This window comes from Frankliniella occidentalis, unplaced genomic scaffold, assembly GCF_000697945.3.
Source record: "Frankliniella occidentalis isolate FOCC.00 unplaced genomic scaffold, Focc_3.1 Scaffold6, whole genome shotgun sequence".
NCBI classification, from domain to species: domain Eukaryota; kingdom Metazoa; phylum Arthropoda; class Insecta; order Thysanoptera; family Thripidae; genus Frankliniella; species Frankliniella occidentalis.
In genome coordinates, this window is record NW_026267136.1 from 3,267,887 (window position 1) to 3,282,833 (window position 14,947).

Sequence of the window (14,947 nt, forward strand, 5' to 3'; positions counted from 1 at the left end):
TTTTATTTAAAATTAAAAATTTCCGCAAGGTTTGGAATAACTTATTTGCGGTTCTAGATGCAAGGATCCACATATTTTAGCGGTAAGCAAGCAATGTCATCTCGATCCTCGTGTTACATAACAGTATGCAAATTTCCCATAGGGCAACAAGGGATACTCATACTCTCATACTCATGGTCATGGTCTATCTAATTAAACAATGTAACCTCAGCTCATGACATGCCACTGTGTCTAGCTCTTCAGCTATTCCCAGTTTAGTTTTAAGTGTTATTTTTATATGTTCAATTTTACTTGCAAACAACTAGAAGTTTTCTTGTGAATGTAGAATCTTTCAACCTACAAAATCCATTGGGAATGAGTGCTGAAGAAAGTATGTAACTGTATCATCTGTTCTAAACTTCAAACATAACTTACTTAAGTCACACATTTTACATCTATTTACCGACCAATCTATTGGAGAAATATCACCTAAATTGTTGTCGCTATGGATCAATGGCAGTTAAATAATCTGCCCTCTCTTAATCTTTCCTAAGAAATCTGACCATGAGAAAAATTCCACAATAATGTGACTATTTTCATTAGAATCGAGTAAACTGCATCAATATCTCAGTGTGAATAAAATCAAGAAATGGACTATAGTAATAACTGCATTGAAGATAAAATATTTACGTTCTATTTCTGAAGCAACTGCAAAACTTCCACTGAGTCATTAATACAGCGTACTCGATCAGTAATTATTTGTGATCAATTCACCTAGGAACTTTACAGTATCTGTAGACGGGCAAGTGACCTTACAGGAAGCTTCCACCATGGATATGAGCGCCTGGATCGTTCTCTCGCTCATCAACAAATTGAAATTGGAACGGACGATGGAGAGTTCATTCACTGCTTCGGTTACCAACACTGCACCATTCGATTATGGATCTACTGGATATCATCCGTCCTGTTCATTGGAACACCAACCATGCTTCTGGCATGGTATCCTCAGTTTGCAGCAATACGCTACAAGCCGTGCAGTCTTGACAGTGCAACGATTGTGCTAATAAGAGTATGTTTAACAATCTTGGTTATTTCATGGAATTGCAATTTTTTAATTGTCTGTCTTCATTTACTTTTTTACCGATTTCAGGATTCTAATGGTCTTTGTTCACTGCATGAAGTACAGCTAATTTCTCATCTACAACCAAATTCTGCAATTGTGGAACACACAAGAACCTTTTCCCATAGACTTCTCCAGTTTGTTTGGATGTCAGGCAAGGGGTTCCAGAGATTAAGAGGCCTTTCAAATGGACAAATGACACTTGCCTCTCTTTTAGATTCTGCTCAAGGACTCTCCAAACAAGAACAGGATGATCTGTAAGCCATATCAGTTAAGTTGCTGAGAAAAAAAAGATGTAGATTTTAAATGAATTGCATATTTTTTCAGCCAGGAACTTTATGGTCCAAATCATATGGAAGTGGAAGTGAAGTCCTATTGGAAACTGTTTGTGAGCGAAGTGTTCAACCCTTTCTATTTATTCCAAGCCTTTAGTATTGTCCTTTGGTCAGCTGATGAGTACTATTACTATGCTGCTTGTGTGCTATTTCTTACTGCAGTTTCAGTTATAGCATCACTTTTTCAAACAAAAAAGGCAAGTTATGGCATGACACTTTTCTTTTCAAAACACCTTCCCTTCCCTTTAGGCTTCCAAACTGTTGAAAAATATGGGCAATCAATTTGATACATTTTTAACTAACTCTTTGTCCTTTTTTTTCTCCTTTAGCAAAGTTTGGCTTTACGAAACCTTGTTGAAGCATCAAATTGTTGTCGTGTCATGGTTTGTCGCAGAGGTGGAGGCAAGTTCTTGGATAATCTAACTACAAACTAGTCCTTTCGAAATTTAAAGAAATTTATTGGATTATTCTGTTTATAGAGTGTGAAGAAGTGGCAGCATCATGCTTAGTCCCAGGGGATGTCATTTTAGTACCCTCTGATGGGTGCGTGATGCCATGTGATGCAATGATGCTTGCTGGAACATGTATTGTAAATGAAAGCATGCTGACAGGTTAAAACTTTTTACATTTTCTAAAACTTTTATAAATTATGTCTAGGTTTGGCACACTCTTAAAACAATTGATATTGTTATTACAGGAGAAAGTGCGCCTGTTACAAAATCATCACCCCCACATAGTGATGAAATATATGATCCGCACATACATCGTCGCCACACACTCTTCTGTGGCACTCAAGTTATTCAGACAAGATACTATGGCAACCATCAGGTGAATATTTTGATCTATCAAGAATGCAAAATTTTTGGAGACTTGCTGTATTATTTGCTATCTATAATTATTTGTGATTCTCAGGTCTCAGCTTTAGTCATTCGCACAGGCTTTTCTACGTCAAAAGGGGAATTACTTCGTTCAGTCATGTTCCCAAAGCCAATGGGGTTCCGCTTCTATGAAGATTCATTAAAATTCGTCACATTTCTATTTTTTGTTGCGGCATTTGGCATGTCGTACTGCGTATACCTATATGTTCAACGTGAGGTGAGTCATTTTTGATTGATGGCATCTCAAGCTTTTGGTATCTGTTGAGATAAATGTTTATTTCGGTTTCTCATTTTGTAGGCAAGCTCTGAGACAATTACTTTAAGAACTTTGGACATTATTACAATTGTTGTGCCTCCAGCATTGCCAGCTGCTATGACTGCGGGAACAGTGTTCTCTCAATCTAGGCTCAAGAAGAAGGGCATATTCTGTATATCACCCCCTCGCATTAATGTGTGTGGGAAAATCAAAATGATATGCTTTGACAAGGTACTTAAAACCCTCTTCAATGATAAAAGTCATCAAACTTTTTCGTATAATTTACGTGTTGATCTTTAGACAGGGACTTTGACTGAAGATGGCTTAAACTTTTGGGCTGTGCTTCCTATAAAGGATCAACAGTTTTCACCACAACCTGTATGGAATCCATCAAATGACCTTCCTACAAAGTCTCACCTTCTTGTTGCTATGGCATGTTGTCATGCCCTGACCAGAATTCACAATGAATTGTGTGGTGATCCTCTTGATCTCAGTATGTTTGAGGCAACTCAGTGGGTTAGTTCCGCCATGGCCGTTTATCAAATTCTTTCTGCCTAAGTTTCCATATTTGAACGAAATCTTTTTGTTGCACAGGAACTGGAAGAACCTGGTGGAGATGATACAACCCGATATGACATGCTTGCACCTACTGTAGTTCGTCCCCGTTCTAAAAACTCTCCTTCAGTGTCCTTGGAACAGGTCTTGTATCACTCCTTTGTTTAATTTTATGTAATCTTTAATTTTTAGTAATGTTACTTTGTGTTTTACAGAGCATACCAAATGATGACGATGTTTGGAATATTGATGATGAATTCAATGTAAGGAAACATGATTTCTTAATCTATTTTACTGAAAGGTTTAGCTCAGGTTTAATTTTAGTGGCTTGTTCCAGATACCTTATGAAGTCGGTATAATGCGTCAGTTTCCATTTAGCTCCACAGTACAGTGCATGTCTGTTGTGGTAAGAACGCTTGGAGCGCATAACATGGCTATGTACACAAAGGGAGCCCCTGAAAAAATAGTAAACATCTGTCTTCCAGAAACTGGTAAATCATGCTGTTTAAATGTTGCTAACCTCAGTTTGTTTGTAGTAGTAGCATTTTCTTATCCATTGGTCTACAGTTCCAGAAAATTTTTCTCAAGTTCTGTCAGAGTTTACATCATCTGGCTACAGAGTAATAGCTCTGGCTCACAAACCATTAGAATCCAAACTCACTTGGCCAAAAGTTCAACGTGTAAAAAGAGAACAAGTAAGACTATTTGTTGGCTGCTCAATAGCCTCAAATAAAACAATTTCCAGGAAAACTAACTAATAAAGATTATTTTTTCTTTCAGATAGAGAAAGACATGCATTTAGTGGGTTTGCTTATAATGCAAAATTCCCTCAAACCTGAGACAACACCAGTCATTCATCAACTTCAATCTGCAAATATTCGAACGGTTATGATTACAGGTGAGCCCTGCTTTAATCTAATCATTTTCAAACTGCAAAAATCTTCTGTTTTCTAAGTGTTTCTTTTTTTTAAATATTTTAGGAGACAACTTAATGACAGCTGTAAGCGTCTCACGAGACTGTGGTATGATATCCCGAATTGAATCTGTACTAATTTTGTCTGCCTCTGCCCCTGATCCCGGAAGAAATGGGAATGTGTCTCTTCAATGTCTACATGGTGATCCTCCTCCTATTGTGCGTAATAAATTCAGTAAAACTTGGAAAGTTGACAAAGTTTTAAATTTTCATGTGGCATGCTTTTAAATATTTTTATTACTATTTTTTAGGAGGTGCTCTGGTCGAGTGGTGGAGCTGCAACATTCCATTTAGCATTAGACGGCCGAACATGGGCTGTTATCCGAACTCATTTTCCTGAATTGTTACCGACGGTCATAACTCAGGGGACAGTATTTGCTCGTATGGCACCAGATCAAAAGACACAACTTGTGGAGCAGTTGATGGCAATGGACTATGTTGTGGCTATGTGTGGAGATGGTGCAAATGATGTTGGGGTAATTTTGCCTCTGAAGTTGTGCTATATATATATTTTGACTCTTCATATGAAACAGCTTTTGATTGAATTTAATGCTTAATTTACAGGCTTTAAAAGCAGCTCATATTGGAGTTTCTTTATCAGAAGCAGAAGCATCGGTAGCTGCACCTTTCACTTCAAGGGAAGTTAATATAAATTGTGTTCTTCACCTAATTAGAGAAGGTCGCTGTGCTCTTACAACAAGCTTTGAAACTTTTAAGTACATGGCAATGTACTCCCTTATTCAATTCATCACCGTACTCATCCTTTACACAGTAAGAAAAGTGTATGCCTATTATTCAATTTAACAGCAAAATTGCTTTGCCTATTGTACAATGCTTTTTATCCAGGAGGGTGCAGCGCTGAGTAATTTGGAATTTTTATTTGTGGATCTTGGTATAACCACAACTTTGGCAGTTACTCTTGGGCGCACTGGTCCTGCTCCTGGGTTGACTCATCGACGACCTGTTGGTAGTCTTGTGTCACTTAGCAATCTGGTGCCTCTCGGTTTACAAGTGGTGCTTTGCTTCTTTGTGCAATGGAGCGCTTTAAAACTTCTACAAACTCAATCATGGTCAGTGTTATATTGTGAATGCATTTATTTTGTTCCCAGTTATTATCATAATTTATATCAGGCTTAGCTATCAGGATTTTTTTTTTTTTTTGCTCTATTCAACATTTTTGCCTATTCCACTTGCTTGCTTTCAGGTATGAGCATGTTGTACCAACTGAGAATGATGATGATGAAGGTGTTGTTGTGTGTTGGGAGAATACGGCAGTGTACTGTGTAAGCTGCTTTCAGTACCTTGTCCTGGCTGCTGTTTATTCCAAAGGAGCACCATTCAGACAACCATTTTATACCAATTGTACGTCTAGTTGGCAGTGCAACTTGCTACTTGTTACCCACATTTGGAAATCCATGTATTGAAACACCTGCTTGCATTAACTTCAATTTTTGTGATTCCAGTGGCACTGATAGGGATGCTGGCTGTGCTGACGGTTTTCTCCACATTGCTCCTTGTCTACCCGTTTGAGCCTTTAGCTGGACTTATGGAATTTGTGCCACTGGACTTCAGTGGAACTCAAACAGGAAAAATGAAAAACTGGTTTAGGGTGTGGCTAATATTCCTCCCACTATTTCACCTTGCTGGATCAGCTACCATAGAGGTATAATTATTTGTTATGACATTAATGGGTAAAATAAATTAAAATGAATAATATTAGTTCATTTGGTCCCTTTGTTCTCAGAACTTTGTTGCTGAAACCCGGTGGCTGAAAGTTGTTCTTCACTGGATCTCAAGGAAACGAAGTAAGAAAAATAAATATAAAAAAGTTGACCATATTACTTCTCTTGCAACATACTGGCCGACGTCTCAAGGATTACCTCTCAAATCTCATGTTGAGATCAATCTACCAGCAAAGGAAACATTCCTGTGAGCTGAAATAAAAAGCAGAGAAAGGAAATAAATAATCATGGCTAGTGAGTTATAAAAACCAATGGTGTTTGCAAATAATTGCAATTTTGATGGTACCAAAGCCATGTAAAAATGTAGGAATTTTTTTACATTATGTGCAGAGATATGTTTATACATTGTGTTCCTATAATGTATGATAAAATTATCATATAATCTTTCTACAGGGTTCTTTTTAGATATCGTACATACTCAATGTTTGTAACACTTGTTTCCCTTCCATATCTGATGAACAGTCTCCTGTAGAGAACAAGGCACATCAAAATATAAGTATATTTACATTTTATGAGATATGCTACACATATTGAAATTACATATCTTATTATTTTGATATATTGTCTGTGAAAAAAATTGCCAAAAATAATTTGCACCCTTGTGAATTACTAATTTATTTAGATTTGTGGAATCAAAGAAATTTGAATCAATTAAGTGTTTGTCTTCCCTGTAGGTTTAATGTTCATTCATCCATGTCATTTGGATTCAATAATTTTGTATTATTTACAAACAATTCCTGTGATATTAGTGGGGGCTTGGCATCATGAATTATTATAGTATTGTTCTTTTAAATGTCTCCAAAGGTTTTGCTTTTATTGCTTTTTTAGTTGTAGTTAATTACCTCTGATTGTGGTCATCAAGTAGAATAATGGAATCTAAGGTCACAATTTTTGATTATGTGCTTAATGAGACAGGCATGACAATCTTGGTTGGGCATGAGCTCTGACCTGTTAAGAAAACTGTAAATTATTTTTAATGTTGTTATTGCAGATATTAAACAATAACGGCTGTACATCATAATGAATTTTGTAGAATCTTTAGCAGTGTACACCTTCTTGCTTTGCACTGGGGTTGCCAACAAAATTTGTTTTGTTCTTTGAAATGATGACTTTGTAAACTGTGTTGCATTGAAGGCTCTGGTTTAATTGCATCTGCGTAAAACTCACGTTGCTAGAAGCACGGTGACGTGCTCGAGTGAGCGAGCTCCTGCAGATGCGAGGTAGGCAACCGGGCAGAACTTTCGTGCTTTACGGAATGGTCCACTAAGAAAGCGATCGATCGTACTACACCCTGCCATCAATCCACGAGCACTTTTGTGGCCCTCTTAGAAAATGCGTACCTTTACTTTTGACCGCTATAATTTGGGCCACCAGTCATCAGCTCCGTATGCCAAAGCATGGGGTGTATTACACTTGCGGCCAATGTACTTTTTCAGTGGCGTTCGTGAACAATAGACCTCATCAGGCATGCTAAAGACCAAAACGTTTGTTAAAACACACTAACATGGTAATTTTACAAAGTTGCAATAAACTGATGATATTGTAATAATCTGATAGCCATTGTTTGGAAACCTTTTAAAAAATTAAAAATTAAGCTATTTTTTCTAAATTTTGTAAGACACGTCTGTGAGGCATAGAAAAGGATTTGGAAAATATATATTCTGTACTTTAATGTATTGTCTCTTATTTTTTTTAAATTTGAACCCTTTTCTTTTTGGACGGGACGGATTTAGCTCTCTCAAACCCGGTAGTCTCTTTCTCCTTGGACTCGGAATGATGGTGAAAGAGACGCATGGATGACTCACAACTCGAGTTCAACCCAACCCGGAGACCAGGGAATACCACTCGTATTCAGGAAATATAGAAGGTTATCCCCGCTCCGCACACTGATAAACTAAGTGTGCAACCGCTTAACACTTGTAAATGTGAAAACTGCAAGTTGTACACTTGCAAGTGTTTAACGCGGTAGGTGTGCTCACCGGGTAGAAACTGCTCAACTGAGGAGTTGCACACTTGCAAGTGCACACGTATCGAGCTTAACACTTGTGTATGTACAAGTATTGGGCTGCACACGTGAAAGTAATCAACTTGCATTTGCACACTTACGAGTGTTAAGCAGTTGCACACTTAATTTATCAGTGCATATGCTCTATGCTAAAGCCAGCTACGCTTCGCTGGCACTTTCTGCAGGCTTATATCAAACTTCATGGTGTCGGGTCGTGGCCTACAGTTCTGCGGAAAGTCGAGGCGCAAACACATCCGCCGTTCGCCAGTTCTTCTCAAGTTGACGGGGTGATCGCTGCAAAAGCGGTTTTCTCTAGCGATCCCAACAAAGCTAATGAGCACAAGATGGTGCTGACAAGAGACAAGGGCTACCCAGTCGGGCCAGGGGCTCTTCTCATCATCAATGAAGGGACATTCACACACCCGGTAAGTCATTAGATCTCGAGGTAACAAATAACTCACGAAATAATTCGAACACTACAGCTACTAGTACATACTGTGGAGTCACGTCGCGTCGCCCTGAAGGCAAACTTCAAAAGTACCTACATACATCTCGAGTTATTATTCATTCCGGGATTGATTTGCTAAGATTAATTCTGTTATTTTTGATGTTTCAACCCGCCCTGTTTTATAGCCCGACTTCCGCTTTGCGAAAGCACGACTTACTAAGTTGTCTGTTCAGTCAAGGGAATACCGTGAGCACGGTGTTATCTCCATGTCCATATCGCTAGTCCCGTCATTAGTAACATTATTGCCTTTGATAGGACCTCAAATGCCGGGAGCCTGGTACAAGCGAGGATCGAGACAGTCTTGAACTTGTATTTCGGTCTTTGGGTTATGGAGTTCACATAGCAAACAACTGTAATGGGGATGCCTTCAAAGAACACCTGGCAAGTGCTGTAGATTTGATTGGTGACGGTGTGGGCCCCTTTGTCCTGGCGTTTTTGAGTCATGGATGTTCTGGAGGTTTGTTATCGAAGCTATAAGCCTGATTTTTAAATTTAAGTTTAAAGGGTTTTAACTACATTGATCTCTTTGTTTACACGTAGACCGCTTATACTTTGCTGATGGCACACAAATGTCCATGTTAGAGATCAGACGGGCGCTGCTACAGCACAGGACACTAGATGGAAGGCCTAAAATAATTATAGTCCAGGCATGCCGGGGACAGGACCACCGTAAGTATCAAGTTATCTTGCTATCTGGAGCCTATGGTTTGTAAGCTAAAAGTCAATGCTGCGGCTGCGACTGCGACGCTCTCCTCAGCAGGCTCCCGCAGCGCGCCGCCCAGGCGATAGGCAACTCATCCGACACGTAAGCTACGATGTTTTGCTGTTTCCTCTTTTTCAGTTGTTGCATTGAAAGATGGTAGTACAGTAATAATGAAAGAGGGCGAAGATTTTTCCCCTGACAGTGCTGTTGTAGATCCCATGGCCGATACTATAGTTATGTGGTCGTGTATGGAGGAAAGAGTTGCGTATCTTCATCGTGACATTGGTATGTCCAACTGTATGCAGGACGGGTGCCCTACGCCGGACTTGTCTCTAGTTATACCGTACTCATAGACGCTAAAAGTGAGCCCTCTCCTCCACTTTTCCTCACCTCGCCATCCGCCCCTCCCCTTTCGTGTCGCACAATTGTTTTTACTCCAGCGGCCACGTTTCTAAAGAACGAGATAAGTATTTACCATTACGAAATGTTGTGCTTTCAGATGGTTTTAGGAGCCACAGATACGGACTTAGGATATGCTCAGGAATAGTTTCTGAGGACACTCATAGTTCAAATGACCCGCGCAAACCGAGCGACACGGCGGGGCGAGGAGGAAGCTGGAGAGGGTGGGTGGGGTAGGTGGTGGTGGAACCTCACTTTCAGCGTCTATGCATGCGTGCAGACGAGTTACATACTCGTACGGGTCCGGTAGGGATCATCCAGAAAGTGCGTCCGTCATTCTCCGTTACGAACCTGCAAACTTCAGCCCTTGCAAGTTCTCATAGCGCCTAGTAGGCAGGCAACATCTCACCTACGATGCATACATGTACGGCGGGGTGGCCTACCCTCAATCTTGCAGGCGCTGTTATAGGTAGATAACGAGGGCTGGAGACGCTGGAGACGGGCAGTCGCGAGTAGGCAGCGGTGAGTGTGGGGTGCTAATTGTGCTGGTTAAAAGTGTGAGAAATAGACCAAGAACCAGACAACTCAATCGTACATCATTCTCTGATAGAACCACCAACACCACCACTAAAACAGCGCCGAGCTTCTGTAATTTGACGAATAAATAGGAGAAAAACGGTCGTACTTTCTGGATGATATATACGGTAGGCAGGCCCTCGTACCACGCACGCCTGCTTGCGGTAAATTAATATAAGCAGACAAAAGTCCGACTTAGAACACCTTAGATTTGGCGTTCTCTAAAGAAATGTTTATTGCTCTGTAAGTTAATTCAAATCTTGTTTTTTAGGCTCAATGTTTATCATTTTGACTTGTGATGAGATATTAAAAAGCATGTCTGGTGCGGAAAGAGCGACATCGATCAGTGCTGAAACACACATCATTGATTTGAGCATGAGTGTAAATAAAAGCATGGAAAACTATGTGACAAGGTGCCATGGATTCCGTATGCTGACGAGCCCCGAGACCATATCCTCTCTCAAAAAGCCACTGTTTCTCGGCCCGCCCGTCGATGAAGATAAGTTCGGCAGAGCAAAGGAGAGAATAGACGGGCTTAAGCTAGAGTTGGCTCGAATTTGGCCTCGAGCTGCCGGTCAAGTCCAAGTCGTTCCCAACCTACAGCCGGACGATGTCCACAAAGGTAAGTACAGGGAACAGAATTAGGTTAAATGTTGTACGAAGCTTTACAAGTAGGAGCGGAGCTGGAGCGCGTCGCGTTATACGGCTCCGGGCGGAGTAGGCAACACACCCACACTAATGCATGCGGTACAGCATTACTACGAAATCCCACGAGGTTGTCCAGCCGCCTGTCGAGGTGCACCATGTGTCTTCGTGCGTTCTGCCGCATACCCGGTGCACCACTTTGTCTCTGTGCACCCACCGGCCGGCAGACCCAGACCGCGTGTCTTGTGCGCTCTCCCGCCCGGTGCACTACGTGTCTCTGTGCACTCCCCCGCCCGGTACATCACTTGTATATGTGCGCTCAGACCCCGGCTGCCACTGCGTGGACGACTGCGTCCCCTCCGGCACCTGTCGCTGCAGACAAGCAGGCGCCCCGTGCGGCCCCGAGTGTCGCCACGACGGGGGCCCCAAGAACAAGAGCGACAAGTGCGCTAACGCGCCGAGGGCCTGCCGGTGCAAGGGAGGCTGTGGCTCGGGCAGGTGCGGCTGCCGGAAGTACAGCGTTCCTTGCGGAGAGCGGTGCCACCCTGGAGCGGCATGCGGGAACAGGCAGGCGCCACGCGAGTTCTCCTCTACAGGTACGTAGGCCAGGCCCGGCTGCAGCCGCGCCGCCCAAAAGGGCCTGCAGCTGCCGGAAGGGCTGCGGCACCTACCGCTGCGGCTGCCGAGGTCAGTATTGCTGGGCCTAAATTTGTCCATTTCGTCTGTTTCAGTTAAAGTGAAGTTCGAGAGAGCGCAGTCCTCTAAAGATGCGAAGGAGAAGTCAACGTCCACGACCTCCACGACGCACTCTCCTGACCACGTGGACCGCGGGACGAGGGCCTACGTGACGGATGGCGGGGGCGCTGCAGTGAGCGGGTGCAAGTGCCGAACTGGATGCGGTGCGAAATCCAAACTGTGCGGCTGTCGGAAGAGAGACCTCATCTGCGGTCCTCGGTGTCACGGCGGATCTCCTTGCGAAAATTTACCGAAGAAGGGTCCAAAGCAGAAGTCGAATAAGCTAGCGACAGGGAACGTCAACGTCTCGGACACTGCGTGTCCGACAGGAGGCGAGGGCTCTCGTTGTGGGTTGGGTGCCGCGGATCGGGCAGTTTGCGCGGTCCGCAGTGCCACAGCGGGGCGGGCGGGCTCCAACTGCGCGAATCGGATCAAAGCGAGCGGGGCTGACAAAATAGTGAAGTGCAAATGCAAGACGGGCTGCTCGCCTAACTCGAGGTGCTCGTGCCGCAAAGCGGACGTTCTGTGCGGTCCCAACTGTCACCCCGGAGAACAGTGTGAAAATTGAATGGCTTAGGGAAGGCGTGCGGCATAGGAAAAATACGGAAAAATATTTTCAAATAATTAAGAAAACTGTAATTTTTTAGGGAACAGAGTTAGGCTCGACAACGCTTTGACGACTTGGCCTTATTGCTGAGGAGGCTAAGAAATCGAGTGGAATTTAGCAGTTAAATCGTACCTCAAGTAGGAGTGGAGCTGGAGCGCGCCGCGTTACGGCTCCGGAGTGAGATGATTTCTTTGTAAATTGTGGCATTGAAAGCTCTGGTTAATTGCATCTGTGAAAATTCGAATTTTATCTTATTTTATGTAAGATCTTTCATTTAGAGGTAACTGCCTCGAGCTGGAGTGATGAAGCCCCTTTCAGATACGAGGTAGGCAGCCGGGCAGAACTTGCGTGCTCTACGGATTAGTCTACTCAGAAGGCGGCATCGTACTCCACCTTGCCGATTATTATTGTTGTTACTCTGCCTTACTCTGCTACAGTATTGTTGACCTATAATTGGTGCTACCTTGTATCGGCTGCGTATGCTGAAGCATAATATAGTGCATTACAAATAGGTCGAATGTACCTTTTCAATGGCGTTCGCGAAGGATGGACCTCGTCAGGCATGCTACGGACCAAAACGTTTGTAAAAACACTCTAACATGGTAATTCTGCACAGTTGAAATAAACTGATGATATTGTAATGGATTAATAGCCATTGTTTGGAATCTTTTTTTTTTAAGGAAGCTATTTTTTCTTCATTTTGCACGACATGACTTTGAAGTATGGAAAGGATTTTCGTAAAATACATATCTCGGCTTCCTTTAATGTATTGTCTTTTTATTATTGGAATGTGAACCCTCCTCTTTTTGGACGGGATGGATTTAGCTCTCTCAAAACCCGATACTCTGTCTCTTCCCTCTGTGACTCATCATAATCTAACCCGGAGACGAGGGAATACCTCTCGTTCTCAGAAAATTTAGAAGATATCCCCCCCCCTCCTCACGCACACACACTGGACTATAAAGCCGGTTTTCGCCTCAGTAGGCCTACGGCTATCTGACTCGTGTGATATCGGGTCAGTGCGGCGCAAAGGCGAGGCGCAAACACATGCGCGATTCGCCAGTACTGTTCAAGTGGTCGCTGTGATCGCAGCAAAAAGCAGTGCGCCGCCTCTCGGCTTCCTCTACTGATCCCAGCAAACTTCATAAGCCCAAGATGATGCGTACAAGAGACAAGGGCTACCCAGTCGGACGAGGCGCTCTTCTCATCATCAATCAAGGGACATTCACAAGCCCGGTAAGTCATTGGATCTCGAGGGAATAACTTACTCGCGAAATAGTTCGAACACTTGATCCATGTGCCTACGCGTGCAGTACCGAAGAGGGCAAAATATAATCCAAAATTAAGGATGTGTGTCGATTGCAACTACCACTAGTGGTACCGGGCGATTCAGAGCACGCGCCGACGTGTTGCGGGTTGGCCTATCCTCGACTCGGCGGGCGCACGGGTGAGAGGGGACCCCAGGACCTCTCTCCTCCTCACCTCTCACCCGTGCGCCCGCCGAGTCGAGGATAGGCAAACCCGCAACACGGCGGCGCGTGCTCTGAATCACCCGGTACATACTGCGAAGACACGTCGCGTCGCCGTGAAGGCAAACTTCAAGAGTACATTAATACATTTCGAGTTATCATTCATCCCGTAATTGATTTGCTAATACTAAGTCCGTCATTTTTGATGTCTCAACCTGTTCTGTTTAGCTTGACTTCCACTTCGTGAAATCACGACTTACTAAGTTGTCTGTTCAGTCAAAGGAATACCGTGAGCACGGTGTTATCTCCAAGTCCATATCGCTAGTCCCGTCATTAGTAACATTATTGCCTTTGATAGGACCTCACATGCCGGGAGCCTGGTACAAACGTGGATCGAGACAATCTTGAACTTGTATTTCGGTCTTTGGGCTATGGAGTTCACATAGCAAACAACTGTAATGGGGATGCCTTCGAAGAACACCTGGAAAATGCTGTAGATTTGATTGGTGACGGTGTGGGCCCCTTTGTCCTGGCGTTTTTGAGTCATGGAGGTTCTGGAGGTTTGTTATCGAAGCTATAAGTCTGAATTTTAAATTTAAATTTACAGGTTTTTAACTACATTGATCTCTTTGTTTACACGCAGACTGCTTATACTTCGCTGATGGTACACACATGTCCATGTCAGCGATCAGACGGGCGCTGCAAGGCCACAGGACACTAGATGGAAGGCCTAAAATAATCATAGTTCAAGCATGCCGGGGGCCGGAACACCGTAAGTATAAAGTAATCTTTCTATGTGGAGCCCATGGTTTGTAAGCTTAAAGTTATTCCTGCGGGTGCGACCGCGACGCTCTCCTCCGCAGGCTTCCACCGTGCGCCGCCCAGGCGATAGGCAAATCTTCCGACGCGTAAGCTATGAGGGTTTATATTTGTCTGTTTCCTCCTCTTTTTCAGTTGTTGTATTGAAAGATGGTAGTACAGAAATAAGGATAGAGGGCGAAGATTTTTCCCCTGACAGTGTTATTGCAGATCCCATGGCCGATACTATAATTATGTGGTCGTGTATGGAGGAAAGAGTTGCGTATCGTCATCCTGACATTGGTATGTCCCACTGTATGCAGTATGGGTGCCCTACGCCGGACTTTTTCTAGTTATATCGTACTGCATAGAGGCGTGCGGACGCGTTGCATACTGGCACGGGGCCGTTGGGTGGCGTGGTGCGAGTTGGTAGACAAGCCCACACGGACGCCTGCCGCCTGCTCGCAGTGTGAAGTATATATAACCAGATAAAAGTCCGGCATAGAACGCCCACCCTGTACACCTCTATTTCTGTCACAGAGAAAATGTTCAATGTTCAATTGCTGTGCAAGTTAATTCAAATCGTGTTTTCTAGGCTCTATGTTCATCACCTTGACCTGTGATGAAATATTAAAAAACATGTCCCTTGCGAAAAGAACGCCAC

General features: G+C 43.2%; 3 protein-coding genes across 15 annotated transcripts in view; all 3 read left to right on the plus strand.

Moving 5' to 3' along the window:
• LOC113216491 (polyamine-transporting ATPase 13A3) overlaps window positions 1-7,510 on the plus strand; it is a 20,742-nt gene extending 13,232 nt beyond the window's left edge. For 2 of the 10 annotated variants that reach the window (XM_052271754.1, XM_052271759.1), the window contains exons 2-22: window positions 798-1,048; window positions 1,130-1,356; window positions 1,427-1,631; window positions 1,764-1,836; window positions 1,914-2,045; window positions 2,132-2,262; window positions 2,347-2,529; window positions 2,611-2,799; window positions 2,869-3,084; window positions 3,163-3,267; window positions 3,339-3,386; window positions 3,461-3,614; window positions 3,691-3,818; window positions 3,904-4,021; window positions 4,104-4,255; window positions 4,348-4,572; window positions 4,661-4,867; window positions 4,943-5,166; window positions 5,301-5,458; window positions 5,560-5,759; window positions 5,841-7,510. In XM_052271754.1, the coding sequence (XP_052127714.1) occupies window positions 798-1,048; window positions 1,130-1,356; window positions 1,427-1,631; window positions 1,764-1,836; window positions 1,914-2,045; window positions 2,132-2,262; window positions 2,347-2,529; window positions 2,611-2,799; window positions 2,869-3,084; window positions 3,163-3,267; window positions 3,339-3,386; window positions 3,461-3,614; window positions 3,691-3,818; window positions 3,904-4,021; window positions 4,104-4,255; window positions 4,348-4,572; window positions 4,661-4,867; window positions 4,943-5,166; window positions 5,301-5,458; window positions 5,560-5,759; window positions 5,841-6,029 (3,515 nt within the window). In that variant the 3' untranslated portion in view covers window positions 6,030-7,510. Of the gene's footprint in view, window positions 83-103; window positions 371-757; window positions 1,049-1,129; window positions 1,357-1,426; window positions 1,632-1,763; window positions 1,837-1,913; window positions 2,046-2,131; window positions 2,263-2,346; window positions 2,530-2,610; window positions 2,800-2,868; window positions 3,085-3,162; window positions 3,268-3,338; window positions 3,387-3,460; window positions 3,615-3,690; window positions 3,819-3,903; window positions 4,022-4,103; window positions 4,256-4,347; window positions 4,573-4,660; window positions 4,868-4,942; window positions 5,167-5,300; window positions 5,459-5,559; window positions 5,760-5,840 lie in introns of those variants that run through there. The other 8 variants (XR_008011633.1, XM_052271745.1, XM_052271740.1 and 5 more) reach the window with 8 other exon arrangements.
• Window positions 7,511-7,661: 151 nt separating this feature from the next.
• LOC113216768 (uncharacterized) lies at window positions 7,662-12,048 on the plus strand. 2 transcript variants are annotated; one of them, XM_052271811.1, is made up of 7 exons: window positions 7,662-8,268; window positions 8,607-8,808; window positions 8,892-9,020; window positions 9,193-9,339; window positions 10,301-10,651; window positions 10,998-11,270; window positions 11,406-12,048. In XM_052271811.1, exons 1-7 carry the CDS (start codon window positions 7,990-7,992, stop codon window positions 11,975-11,977), a joined length of 1,953 nt encoding a protein of 650 aa, XP_052127771.1. In that variant the 5' UTR covers window positions 7,662-7,989; the 3' UTR covers window positions 11,978-12,048. The 2 variants fall into 2 exon arrangements, with proteins under 2 accessions (XP_052127771.1, XP_052127776.1); XM_052271816.1 differs by lacking the exon at window positions 9,193-9,339.
• Window positions 12,049-12,970: 922 nt separating this feature from the next.
• LOC113216844 (caspase-14-like) overlaps window positions 12,971-14,947 on the plus strand; it is an 8,784-nt gene continuing 6,807 nt past the window's right edge. Inside the window, exons 1-4 of one of the 3 annotated variants that reach the window (XM_052271852.1) lie at window positions 12,995-13,252; window positions 13,844-14,045; window positions 14,129-14,257; window positions 14,440-14,586. In XM_052271852.1, coding sequence (XP_052127812.1) covers window positions 13,172-13,252; window positions 13,844-14,045; window positions 14,129-14,257; window positions 14,440-14,586 — 559 coding nt within the window. In that variant the 5' untranslated portion in view covers window positions 12,995-13,171. Of the gene's footprint in view, window positions 13,253-13,843; window positions 14,046-14,128; window positions 14,258-14,439; window positions 14,587-14,947 lie in introns of all 3 variants that reach the window. The other 2 variants (XM_052271857.1, XM_052271859.1) reach the window with 2 other exon arrangements.

What these genes read in the sequence shown, in the direction of transcription:
- LOC113216768 (XM_052271811.1), top strand. Translation starts at nt 7,990, where the DNA reads ATGCTAAAGCCAGCTACGCTTCGCTGGCACTTTCTGCAGGCTTATATC. An exon ending in GAGTCATGGATGTTCTGGAG is followed by an intron (nt 8,809 to 8,891) that starts GTTTGTTATCGA and finishes GTTTACACGTAG; the next exon opens with ACCGCTTATACTTTGCTGAT. An exon ending in GTATCTTCATCGTGACATTG is followed by an intron (nt 9,340 to 10,300) that starts GTATGTCCAACT and finishes CTTGTTTTTTAG; the next exon opens with GCTCAATGTTTATCATTTTG.